The sequence below is a fragment of the Ovis canadensis genome, chromosome 1, assembly GCF_042477335.2.
Source record: "Ovis canadensis isolate MfBH-ARS-UI-01 breed Bighorn chromosome 1, ARS-UI_OviCan_v2, whole genome shotgun sequence".
Classification (NCBI taxonomy): Eukaryota; Metazoa; Chordata; class Mammalia; order Artiodactyla; family Bovidae; genus Ovis; species Ovis canadensis.
In genome coordinates this window covers 89101191-89115208 of record NC_091245.1, presented here as the reverse complement: position 1 = coordinate 89115208, position 14018 = coordinate 89101191, and the positions used below count along the sequence as shown (strand labels likewise).

The 14018-nt window shown below is 37.2% G+C and overlaps 1 protein-coding gene across 7 annotated transcripts in view; it reads left to right on the top strand.

Moving 5' to 3' along the window:
* Positions 1 to 13569, top strand: part of DRAM2 (DNA damage regulated autophagy modulator 2) — a 30162-nt gene extending 16593 nt beyond the window's left edge. For 3 of the 7 annotated variants that reach the window (XM_069599779.1, XM_069599788.1, XM_069599798.1), the window contains 4 exons: positions 8808 to 8985; positions 9625 to 9707; positions 10322 to 10414; positions 10935 to 13569. In XM_069599779.1, coding sequence (XP_069455880.1) covers positions 8808 to 8985; positions 9625 to 9707; positions 10322 to 10414; positions 10935 to 11042 — 462 coding nt within the window. In that variant the 3' untranslated portion in view covers positions 11043 to 13569. Of the gene's footprint in view, positions 1 to 6952; positions 8986 to 9582; positions 9708 to 10321; positions 10415 to 10934 lie in introns of those variants that run through there. The other 4 variants (XM_069599809.1, XM_069599814.1, XR_011258963.1 and 1 more) reach the window with 3 other exon arrangements.
* The last annotated feature ends 449 nt before the right edge of the window (positions 13570 to 14018 follow it).

Below are 14018 nucleotides of genomic sequence, written 5' to 3'. Positions count from 1 at the left end.
CTCACATGGTTCTATTCACATTCATTTTTGCTAGATACAAGAAAGGCTGGAAAATAAAATCTTGCTGGGCAGCAGTTCCCAGGGCAACTCTGTACTATGGAAGGGATACAGAAATTTGTGTGGACAGCTAGCTAGCTGTCTACCACAAATAGGGTCATGCCTTCTGTAGTTGGTTTGTATAGCTCAGTGTTTAAAAATGTGTTTGGAGGTTTTTAGTATTTGGATAGTGATTCTTTGCTCCAGTTATCCCTTGATCAATTTAACAATATTTCTCTAATCACTGTTTAGTAAAAATGGATTGCAAAGTGACCTTTACATTTAACATAGCTACTTCTATTAGTAGCTGATACTTTTATACACAGCCCAGTGAATTCCAGTGGGAGTTCCTAATAGCATCCATGCAAAACTGCCTTTCTCCCTTAATCTCATTCAGCCATTAAAACAGTTTATATTTGTATACATTCTTTATTTTCAGCTTCCATTCTAATTCACATTCATCACAAGGGTCTCTTTGACCTTATAATTTTGAATCAAATTACTTTTTCTCCTGATAATATCTATTTTCATGCAGCTTTGGACCTGTTGAATGAATATGCTCTACATCTTTTACTTATGGCTTCATTGCCTGTTTATAAGCAAACCCTGTAGCATTACTCACATAGCAAACAGTTCTCCTTCCTTCCTTTCTAATGTAAACTTTCACTGCTTATTTAAAATGGTGAGTTAAATGCCTCTTTCTCTTCTCCCCACTTCTCTCTTGCAGAGACAAACTCTAGTTGATTCATATAGGAAAAATTGTACACAAACCAGGTCTACAAAGGATTTATAGGTGCAGAGCTTAAATTGGAAGAGAGACAAGCACTTTATTTTAAAATAGGGACTTGTTGGTTTTATCTCTTAAATATTTCTTGAAATCATCTGCTTCTCCATTTTTTTCCCCAACTGTCTCTACATCTCCTTCTCAGCCAGTTTAGATTTTACCACCTCTCCTCTGGATTACTGCCATAGTCTCCCTAATAGTTCTGCATTCAGTGTTACATCCCTTTAATTTGATGCTGCAGCCAAAGTAATCTTTTAGAAATATATATATACCTCATTCCTGTTTCCTTGTACCCCTGCTTAAAGCTCACAGGTCCAAGGTCACGTGAAAAGAGATGAAATCAAGAGAGGGAAAAAAAAATAATTTGTTAAACTACCAAGCTGCGTAAAGGTGCTGTGAGATCTGACTGCTGCCTACCTGTATAGCCTCATGCTGCATCATTGCCCGTCCTTATATTATACATAGCAGGGATCTTTCTGTGTTCCTTGAATAAGGTTTACTTAACTGTTTCATGCATTGTTTCTTCTGTTGCACATAGTACAAACCAAGCCTAGATAGATGTAGGCAGACTTTATTTCCTCAGGGCAGTCTTTTTTTGTCAGTAGATTTCCTCTTGTAAATTTCAGGTTTTCTTTCTTTGTGTTTTCTAATCCTCTGGAAACTAATTCTTTGCAGTACTTCTGGTAGTATAATCTCTTATTTATGTTTTTTAAAATTTATTTTTAATTTTTAAGTTGATATATTTCTCCATTAAGTATAGCTCAGTGGTTTCATTCACCATTGTATACCCAGCACCTAACATAGTGCTTAGCACAGACATGCTTTCATATTAAGTATTAATATTTAGTAACTTACTGAGAGAGGCTAAAGGAACTAAGCAGGATAGATAAAAAATTCCCTGTGATTACTGTGATCGTCTGCATTTAAAGAGACCTAATAATTACAATATGGCCTTTGAAAACTCTGACTTAAAAAAATACATTATTTAATTTCTCTGAAAACAAGTGTGTATGAAAGGATCCAGCAAGGGAATTCCCTAGTGGTCTAGTGGTTAGGACTCTGTGCTTTCACTGCCAAAGTTTTTGTATGTGTGTGCTCAGTCACTCAGTCATGTCTGACTCTCTGCGCTCCCATGGACTGTAGCCAGCCAGGCTTCTCTGTCCATGGAATTTTCTAGGCAAGAATACTGGAGTGAGTTGCCACTGTCTGCTCCAGGGGATCTTCCCGAACCAGAGATTGAACTCACGTCTCTTGCGTCTCCTGCATTGGCAGACAGATTCTCTTTCAGAGGGCTTGAGGTCAGTTCCTGGTTGAAGTAAAATCCTGCAAGCGTACAGCCAAACAATTAAAAAAAAATGCAGCGAAACAAATATGTGTCCTCAGTGTTTAGGAATTTTTCCCATCCTAGTGTGTCGACTGAAATAAAAATATACCATGTGAGAGATGTGAGAGATGTGAATTGCAGTTTTATTTGGGGACTTATGAGGGCTTCCCTTGTGGCTCAGCTGGTAAAGAATCTGCCTGCAATGCGAGAGACCTGGGTTCAATCCTGGGTTGGGAAGATCCCCTGGAGAAGGGAAAGGCTACCCACTCGTGTTCTGGCCTGGAGAATTCCACGGACTATACAGTCCACGGAGTTGCAAAGAGTTGGACACAACTGAGCGACTTTCACTGAGGACGATAGCCTGGAGGCATCCTCTGAGATAGCTATGGGGAACTGCTCCAGAGAAGTTAAGGGGACTCCCATCAGCATATATGTGATACTGGAAAAAGAGTATATTCAGTCAAACACACGTCTCATAGAAAGTTGCTGCTAGTCATAAGGCAGGACTATCTAAGTTAGTGCTTTTCTAAGTATGAGAGGATACAAGAATTTGGGTTCATAAAATTATCTCTTGAAAATTATCTCTGAAGGCCTGTTGTGCCAGTTTTTCCCAGCACACAGAGTGCCTCATTACAGATCTCTGCCCTAAGCTCTGTTCAGAGTGTGTTGAAGATGAGTGATTACCAGGGCTAATCCCCATAGGTCCAGATGGTGAGTGACATTCTTTAGTTGACCCTAGAAAAATTTATCCTCAGGAAAACTTGGAAGGGATAACTAGGCAGGAATCTATATTGATTTTCTAGAGCTGTCATAACAAAATACCAGAAGCTGGATATTAAAAATGAGAGAAATTTATTCTCTCAGGGTTCAGGAGGCCAGAAACCTGAAATCAAGATGTTAGTAGAGTTGGTTCCCTTTTGGGGGCTCAGAGGGAGAATCTATTTCATGCCTCTCTCTCAGCTTTTAGTAATTCTTGGCCTTTCTTGGCTTGTGGCAGCATAACTGTAATTTATGCCTCTGTTATCACATGGCATTCTTATTTCCTAGAAAATTTATCTTCAAGGAGACTTTGGAAGGAATATCATTCAGTTCAGTTACTCAGTCGTGTCCAACTCTTTGTGACACCATGGACTGCTGTACGCTAGGCCTCCCTATCCATCACCAACTCCCGGAGTTTACTCAGACTCATGTCCATTGAATCAGGGATGCCATCCAACCATCTCATCCTCTGTCGTCCCCTTCCCCTCCTGCCTTCGTCATCCTGCCTTCCCAGCGTCAGGGTCTTTTCAAATGAGTCAGCTCTTCACAGCAGGTGGCCAAAGTATTAGAGTTTCAGCTTTAACATCAGTCCTTCCAATGAATACTCAGGACTGATCTCCTTTAGGATGGACTGGTTGAGTCTCCTTGCAGTCCAAGGGACTCTCAAGAGTCTTTTGCAACACCACAGTTCAAAAGCATCAATTCTTTGGCACTCAGCTTTCTTTATAGTCCAACTGTCACATCCATACATGACTAGTTTTTAAGTTTCATTAAAATTTTTAGGTGAAGATTACAGGGTTTATAATTTCTGTAGCAAACATTTGCCCCTGATCACACACATACCTCTATAATTTGTCTTGTCTTTGTCGAGGAGTATGTTTTTGTTTTTGTTAAATTTTATATATTTTCCAGGCAAGAGTACTGGAGTGGTGTGCCATTGCCTTCTCTGATATATATATATATATATATATATATATATTTTTTAAGATTGATTGATATATTTTTTGGCCGTGCTGGGTCTTTGTTGCTGTGTGAGGGCTTTCTCTACTTGCAGTGATCGAGGGCTGCTGTTTAGTTGCAGTGCACAGGCTTCTCATTGCAGTGGCTTCTCCTGTTGTGGAGCATGGGCTATAGGGTGCATGTAGGCTCAGTAGTTGTGGCCAATGGAATCAGTTGCTCTGTGGCATGTGGGATCTTTCTGGATCAGGGGTTAAACCAGTATCCCTTGCATTGCAAGCAGATTCTTAACCACTGGAGCACCAGGGAAGTCCTAAATATATTTTTAAAGAAGATAAAATTGAGACTGTTGTGGTACATGTGTCAAAGATTGCATTTAATTTATTAATTAATGAGAGGAATAGTCGATATTGCAAACCACTTCAAAAAGAAGTCAAAGTGCCATACAGTTATAAGTCAGAAAAGAAATGCTCAAATGAATTTACAAATAGATTCTAAACTAACAAAACTGGTCATTATTCACAAAATGAAAGTCAGTTGCATTCAGTGGGACACAGTACGCCTTTCTATTCACATTGATTACTTGTGTTACTATGCATTTTCAATAAGTTAACTTTTATCTCTACACATAATATCTATCATTGTACCAGTTCTCTCTGCAAAATAGCCTAATCAAAGCCAAGAACAATTAACATTTCTATAGAATCATTCCCACAGGCTCTAGCATTCTATTGAAAGGGTATCTGTTGCCCATTTCAAGATCTTTTGCTGTTTCCCTAGTCTCTAAATGACAAAATTAAATGGATTAAGCTGAAGTACTATCAGTTAAAATCAGCTTTATACACCTCCATTCTGATTATAAACATAGTAGTGAATGCTCTCCATTCTTTTTCTTATAACTGTGGGATTTTGTTGATGGAACTGTGTGCTGATCACATGTGGGCATTGATCAGACTTATCTGTATTTAGCTTCACCAATATGTGAATGAAAAATGTTGCCTGCCACGTCAGTAAACAAAGGATATCACAGTCATCAAGCCACTACAGCCGTCCCCAACAGTGAGCCTTGAGAAAACTCAGGATGGAGACAAATGGGCTCCCAGCTGCCAAGCCTTCAGCCACTGCAGCCACCGCCCAGCGGTGTACCCTGAGGGGACTCAGGATGGGGACTGGATACTGGACATAGATAGTTAAGGTGCTTATCAAAGGAATGATTTCAGTGAGCCCAGGCTCTTGCATCTTTCCATATACAGAAAAGCACAAAACTAAGTTGAGATATCTGGTTTTCTTTAATTAATAGTAGTCATCTTTGTTGCAAAACTTACATGTATCTGGCTCCTTCCTTATCTCTTCAGGACAGTTTCTTAGAGCTATCTGAGAGGCTACCTCCTGGACTTGAAGTCTTCAGAAAGTCTTCCAAATAAAATGTAACTCTCAAGGTAGCTTAGATGGTAAAGAATCTGCCTGCAGTAAGACCTGGGTTCGATCCCTGGGTTGGGAAGATGCTGGAGGAGGGTGTGGCACTCCAGTATTCTTTCGTGGAGAATCCCCATGGACAAGGAGCCTTGTGGGCTACAGTCCACGGGGTTACAGAGAGTTGGACATGACTGAACAACTAAACACAGCACACACTCAACTTTTATCTTGTGCATGTTTTTCAGTCAACAAATATATGTGAGAATATTTTTAAGGAGAAAAATCCTGCTCTTAGCCCTAAATCAATTTCATTTTTGCAGCCTGTATCCGTATATACTGGTAAATTCATATGAACCAAGAAGATACCATTTTGTATTACCATTTTGTATTGTTTTATGGGTGCTGAATTTTTTTTTCCTTTGTGACCCAAGGTGATAGTAACGATTTTTTTCCCTTCCCAGTGCCCGTAACTTACTGCCAGTTAAAACATCCCAAACCTTATCAAAGTAGCACTTTCTCCAAAGGAATCCAAATAACTTGTTTTCTTTATTTCTTTATACTTGAGACTTCTTACACCTTCAGCTTAAAAAAGACTGTATGTGAATTAGCATAGTTGTTTATAGGAGAGAACCAACCCCTAACCTAATCTCTCTTCTATTACCTTAGTCATACCCTCTTTTTTCTTTTAATGTAAATTTTACTTTTTCAATTGTAATGTAATTGATTTACAATGCTGTGTTAGTTTCTGCTGTACAATGAAGTGAATTAGCTATGAAAGTGTAGTCGCTCAGTCATGTCCCACTCTTTGTGACCCCATGGACTGTATGTAGTCCACCAGGCTCCTCTGTCCATGGAATTTTCCAGGCAAGAATATGGGAGTGAGTTGCCATTCCCTTCTCCAGGACATCTTCCCAACTTGGGGATCAAACCCAGGTCTCCCGCATTGCTGGTAAGTTCTTTACCATCTGAGCCACCAGGGAACATATCCCCTCTCTCTTGGACCGCACTCCCACCTCTCCTCCCCGCCCCCGCCACCCCGCATCCCTCCCATTTAGGTCATCACAGCACCAAGCTGAGCTCCCGGTGCTATACAGCAGGTTCCTATTTACTGTCTGTTTTACACATGGTAGTGTATATATGTCAATCCCATTTTGTCCCAGTTGTCCTACCTTCCTCTTCCCCATTGTGTCTACATGTCCATTCTAGATTCCACATATATGTGTTACTATATGATATTTGTTTTTCTCTTTCTGACTTACTTCACTTGGTATGACAGACTCTCATTCCATCTACGTCTCTACAGATGACCCTGTTTCATTCCTTTTAGTGGCTGAGTAATATTCCATTGTGTATATGTGTCATATTTTATCCATTCATCTGTCAGTGGACATTTAGGTTGTTTCCATGTCCTGGCTATTGAAAATAGTGCTGCAGTGAATACTGGGGAGTCATACCCTCATACCACCTGCTGTGTGGTATCTTGTCAACCAACTGACACAGGCAGCATCAGTTTAGAAAACTGTATTAGGTTGGTACAAAAGTAATTGTGATTTTGCATTGTTGAACTTTGCTGTTTGATATTGAAATACATTCTTAAGTAAATGTGATTATGTTATACACTTTTTTTTTTTTTTTTGCTAATGACTTAGTACTTGCTGTTTTTATATTTATTTTAGACTAGGGAAATTATGTTAGATGAAGCAAATATGAACAATTTTCTTATTCAAGTTCAAAGTGGGTTGTAAAGCAGTGGAGACAACTTGCAACATCAGCGCATTTCACCCAGGAACTGCTAAGGAACATACATTGCAATGGTGGTTCAAGAAATTTTGCAAAGGAGACGAGAGCCTTGAAGATGGGGAGCACTGTGACTGGCTGTTGGAAGTTGACAACAACCAATTGAGAGGATCACTGAAGTTGATCCTCTTAAAACAACACGAGAAGTTGCCGAAGAACTCAGTGCCAACCATTCTATTGTCATTCAGCATGTGAAGCAAATTGGAAAAGTGAAAAAGCTCAGTAAGTAAGGTATCTCATGAGCTGACTGAAAAAAAAAAAAAGTCATCATTTTGAAGTGTTGTCTTCTCTTATTCTATGTAACAGTAAACCGTTTCTCAATTGGATTGTGATGTGCGATGACAAGTGGGTTTCATACAGCAATGGGAAATGACCAGTGCAGTGGCTGGACTGAAAGGAAGCTCTAGCACTTCCCAAAGCCAGACTTGGTCATGGTCACTGTTTGGTGGTCTGCTTGCTGCCTGGCTGATCCTCTTCAGCTTTCTGAATCCCAGCGAAACCATTACATCTGAGAAGTATGTTCAGCAAATAGATGAGATGCACTGAAAACTGCAGTGCCTACAGCTGGCATTGGTCAACAGATAGGGTCCAGTTCTGCTCCACTACAGCATCCAACTGCACATTGCATAACCAACACTTCAAAAGTTGAACAAATTGAGCTGTGAGGTTTTGCCTCATCCGCCATATTCACCTGACCTCTTGCCAACTGACTACAACTTCTTTAAGCATCTCAACAACTTTTTGCAGGGAAAATGCTTCCACAACTAGCAGGAAGCAGAAAATGCTTTCCAAGAGTTCACTGAATCTCACGGCAAGAATTTTTATGCTACAGGAATAAACAAACTTATTTCTCATTGGTAAAAATGTATCATTGTGATGGTTCTTATTTTGATTAATAAAGATATGTTTGAGCCTAGTTGCAGTGGTCCAAAACCATAATTACTTTTTCACCAACCTAATACTTCAACCAAAGGTTTTGATAATAGAATTTTTGGGGAGTTACTGTCATCACTTTTAAGTGGGGGCATATATAGTAAAAAGTAAAATGTAAGGGGATATTAATGAGAGTAAGGCAAAGGAAAACAATAAATTAATTCAAAAACAAAGAGTAAGGCAACAGAGAAAAAATTTGCAATTTATGCTAATCCCTTAGTGTATAATTTATCAAAACAAGTCAAACTAGAAACAAGGAAGAATGTTTTAATTTCTTGAACCTTTAAATTGTATTTAGATTTTATTTAAATTTAAGTTGATACTCCTTGCCTCCTGCATTCCCAGCCATCCTAGTTCTCTTTACTTTGTTCTACTCTTTTTCTATAACCCATATCACTATTTAACATATATGGAATTATTTCTAAAGTTTATTTTTTATTGTTTGTTTTCCTTCACTTGAACGTAAGCTGTGAGGGCCAAATTTTTATCTAATTTGTTCACTCATATATCTGAATGCTTAGAACAGTAGCTTGACACATAAGTGGCACCCAAATAAGCATGAGTAAATGAGTAATTACTGTCATGTTTTCACTAGTGGCATATGAAGTAATTTGGATGACTAATTTTCAGGTTTATGCTGAGTACTGAGAGAAAATTATCTCAGGAAATAATCTGTAGATTCTACATAGCTTTCCTACTCAGTGAATGTCCTGTTGAATTTGCTGGACTTGTGTTTTTAAATATTGTGTTTGTGATTTTGTAGTTTCTTTTATTGACTTATTTCTTCCTTTTACCTCTCAGAAAACCACCTTTTTTGCTGTACATGTGTGTGGAGCTGTGCTCACATTTGGTATGGGCTCGTTATATATGTTTGTTCAGACTATCCTTTCCTACCAAATGCAGCCCAAAATTCATGGCAAACAAGTCTTTTGGATCAGACTGTTATTGGTTATCTGGTGTGGAGTAAGTGCATTTAGCAGTATCCTTTGCTGTAAAATGTGGCTATCCTTGAAAGGGAATTGAACAACAACATTTAAGTGAACACTGTTGACATGTTGTAAACAGGCCTTTTGTGGGTGAGCTTCTTGGTTTACTGAATCCTAAATTAATTTGAATCATGAAATTCAAATTTTTACTTGGGACATGGTAACTGAGTGAGAAACAAAGATAATGTCTAGCCTAATCATACTCACTTCAAAGATAGGAAAGATGAGTTGATTCCCTCCTTAAGAACAATTGTGTAGCAAAAGCTTATGATAGAACTAAGACTTTATTGAGCAAAGAGAAACTGACTCTGCAAAGCATTTGATAATAATCTGGGCACATTTTAAATTTTACTAATGCCATGTAATATGAAGTCTTTAAGAAAATGGTTTTGAGCCTTGGAAACAAATACATGTGTGATCCTTTCAGATCTTTGAAGATATTTGTTTTTGTTTTTGTTTTTTTTTTTTAATTTTAGTTTTTTATTTTTTAAATTTTAAAATCTTTAATTCCTACATGCATTCCCAAACATGAACCCCCCTCCCACCTCCCTCCCCTTGTTTTTAATTTTGAGTTTAACTTAAACTTACAGGTCTTCCTTGAGATTCTTCCTTGACTTATTTCTTTTTAATAGTGCTGACTTGCTCATCACTTTTGTACAATGGCAGTTTTGGTGCTGATATAGTTCAGAAACTCCATTGGAACCCTGAGGACAAAGTAAGAACTGAAATAATTTACTAGATACTTCTAATCAGAATCCATATTTTAATGCTCAAAATGTAGTATCAAGTTTGTCATGAGCATTTTTTGCATGTGTTCATGTTCAGTTGCTCAGTCATATCCAACTTTTTGGGATTCTGTCGACTGTAGCTTCTCCGTCCATGGAATTTTCCAGGCAAGAATACTGGAGTGGGTTGCCATTCCCTTCTGCAGGGGATCTTCCTGACCCAGGGATTGAATCTGCATCTCCTGCATTGCAAGCGGATTCTTTATACCACTGAGCAACCTATTAACCTGAGCATTGTTTACTTAAACTTTTTTAGTGGCATTTAATGGCTCATGACTTTGGAAAAGGCAGTAACTTCTTGGTTGTAGAGTTAAGTTCTCCTGTTCCTAGTTATTTGAATGAAAATTTCACTTGCTATAAATGAAAATGTAATAGGTCATTTAGGATGTCTTTAATGTCCACCTTTAATTCTAGAGATATGTCAAATAAATCAAGGGTTGATATTTCAGAATACTGATTGGTTTATAAATATTACAGGTTTTTTATTTGAGGTCATATGAATGAAATTTCACAGAACTGTTTTTTGTTGTTGTTGTCACTTAAGGGTTATGTGCTTCACATGATTACTACGGCAGCAGAATGGTCTATGTCACTTTCCTTCTTTGGTTTTTTCCTGACTTACATTCGTGATTTTCAGGTAAGAAAATATAGAATTAGATATATGCTGTCAGACTTCCTTTGGTGGAATAAGAAACTTTCTATAGGCAACTCTCTCGCCTTTTCAAAAATTAACTTCTTAAGGAGTGAGCCAGAAGAGGAGCTTCTAACGTGATTTGTTTCTGTGCTTTGAGAAATAGTGTTCTTTTAGCAAGGTTAAGCCTTGAAAATAGGGTTGTAAAACAATTAAATTTGCAGATATTCTCTCAGAGTTTTTATCAACTCAGGCTACATTTATATAGGCCATCCTCAACATTTAGTTTTATTGATTCTTCGTAGAAACCAGAGAAAACCAAGGAACTTCTGAGGAAAGAAGCTTATTTTTCACAATTCTGTTTGTACTACGGACGATACTTTTGGCAGTACAGCAGCCATCTTTCTCTTGTTCTTCATTAGAATTGGTTTACATTCCGGATCCCAAGATATTCCCAGAATATACTGAACATGTGATCTGTCTTTAAGGAACAAACTTCTATATGTAATTTTCTTTTCTGTTCCAGAAAATTTCTTTACGGGTTGAAGCCACTTTACATGGATTAACCCTTTATGACACTGCTCCTTGCCCTGTTAACAATGAGCGAACATGGCTACTTTCCAGAGATGTATGATGAAACGAGAAAATATACCTTTGGTGATTATGATTCTCAGGGATTGGGGAGATATTCGTGAAAGTTACTTATTCTGCTCTGAAGTTTTCAACCATTTAATCAAGGCTGACTATGACATGAAAGAATCCTGATAATCAAGAGATGTGAATTAAGACATTTGATGTTATTTTAAAGGACATCTTCAAGAGGATCATGTAAAAACATTTATGCCTATACTTTTTTAGCCCAGAAAGTAAAACCAAAGGACTACAAAATTGTATATTTTTTTTCTACTTTTTTTTTTTAAAGAGAAGCAACCAGAACTGCACCAAGCAGTCTGCAAAATCCAATTTTTCACATTTTTAAAACCATTAAAACTCGTGTTTTGTTTGGAGCACTTACATAAGAGAAATGTTTCAGGACCCCAAATAATCAGCAATGCTCAACAGCTCCTTTAGAATTGGGTTTTGAAGTAATAGGTTTACCATATTAATACATTTCATACAGTCTTTATAAAATTTATTTCTTCTGGAATCCAACTTTAAAGGGAAGTAGACCTGAATTCACATGAGCACTTTAATTGCATAAGCTTTGCACAAGATATTCTGTGGATATTGATTTGATTCCTGCCACAAGGCCAGATACTACGCTAAATGGTCTATCACACATGCTCGCTCACACTTGTTTCATGAAGCTTAGTCTCTGATGTGAAATTTTAATTACTAGTGAATGAGAAAAAATAGCTATAGGTAAATGTACTCCAGTTGCATTTTGTATAGAACAGTGGTCAATGTTCCTACACAAGGCTGAGAAGTTTGTGAATAACAGCAAGTATAATTAATATAAAAGTCACCTCAAACTGCACTCAAGAATTTCATAAGATTTCATTTATAGCAAATTATAATTATTTGAAAAAGAAACCTTGAACAGATGTTGGACCTTTTTTAATGGGATGTAATCTTTGTAGAACCCCAATTCTAAAGGATAGAAACAGCAATCCGGAAAAACTAGGTGTAGAGTAATTATGATACATGTACCCACCAAAATTATTTTCTCTCTGGACATGCAAGTAATTGGAGTACTTCTACTTGAATCCTTATCTGTGCAGATAAAGAATGGTTTACAGATCCCAGATAAAATTCAGAAGAAGAAAACACTCATCTGGAAGGTGCCCAGTGATCAGCTGATTTGCAAAAGAATCTCTGAAGAAAATTAACAAGGTTTTTCTTTTTAGAAGAAGTGGGTCCATAGCCAGAATAAAAGATGGTAAGGAAAAGTTTAAAGTGTAAGAGGGAGCAATTAAGGGAAGATGGTTATATAGTAGAACCATAGATCTCAATTATGAAAAGCTTTCTGGTTGTAAAAAGGTAAATGTTTCTGAAGACTTCTATACTTGTAGAAAATGGAATACAATACTGTTTAGCTATATAAAGCAACAGTGAACATGGGAAACATTTCAGTAAACACTGATTGAAATCTGACATCACTGAAAAAAATTTTCAGTACAAACCATAAAACATCTTTTTCATGCCTCTGAAAATCTTGATTTTCATCATGTGCAACCACATCATATGCAACCATATCTGTGAAACAGTATCTAGTCCTGACTGCTGTTCCTCAAGGAGGCTGTAATCTAAGTTGTGAAGGACCACAGAATGGTAAGAAGGAAACAGATAAAGTTAATAAAATTATAGTTTATGTGGGGGCAAGATGGCACAAGGAAGAACATGGACTTGTGCTTCCATATTAGAACTTACAGGTACATTAACAACTTTAAATTATTTTAAAAACAAAAAATATTACTTGAATAGTATTTTAATTTCATTATTTAACTTTTACCCTTAGAAATAACATGGGCTGAAAATATGAATGTTTTAAAAGAGATTATAAATAGAAATTTTTGAATTTGCCTTCATCCCTTATCTTAAGCCTGAAGTAATGGAAGCTAACCATACCCTCCTTCAAAGTGTGCCTTGCCAACACTGTTAGATAGTAGTATTAATAACTTGAATGAATGGGTAAGGTAGTTCAATGAATTTTGTTTTGCATGTAGACTTTTGAGAATAGGAGGTTAAGCTGACAAAATCCACAGATACTGTTTCCTGTGTTTTTAAAGACACGCAAGACAACATTTCCCTTTTAGTTAAGTATAGGCAGAAGAATGAATTTTAGTCATGAAATGTAAATGAAATGGATGTGTCTATTTCAGCATTGTGATTTTAAAAAACGAGAATGCTGTTTCCCAGTTTTTTCTCCTTACATCAGTTGTTTATTGATGAGAACAGGGTTTTAGGAGATGGCAGACTAACATGTAGGAGCCTGAACTAATTCTCTTTTAATCAGATTTTAGAATATCAACCTAGATATCTAATATAATGTAAGAACTCTTTTTAATTATCCTGCTTACCAAGATTATCTATTTCTAGAATAGTGTCATGCTGTAAATACTCAGTGGCTTTATGAAAGAGAAAGACAACTTTTCTTGTGCAGTGTTCTATACAGACTTGCCATGAAATGAAATTGAATAAATGTTGGATTACTGCCCTAATATTGTCTTTTTTTCAACCAGCCAGAGTGCTGGTTTTTAAAACAGTGTATTTATTAGAAAGGTAAGAATGTAGAATAGATCTAAGACAAAGGAAAGGTCTTTCTGAGGCATTATTGGTCTTAGCAACGTAAACAGTTGTATCCTCCACAAGGCATGGTAATTTGAAATACAGTTTACCTGAGAATTCACCTACTCAGAAGGCTTGAACAGAATATAAAGAGAATGCCTCAGAAATTCTAAAATATAGTCAGAATGTAGGGCAGAGAGAAATTCCCCATGTTTGGATAACTGGCAGCTCAAATGAAAAGCACAAAGATTCCAGTAGAATCATGTGAATCAAACTAGCAGTAACAAAGCTCATCTCCGCCTCAACTGTAAATCATGTTAACTAACCTTCCATTCTATATACCTGACAAAATAGGCATTCCCCTTTTGGGAGGCAACTGCCA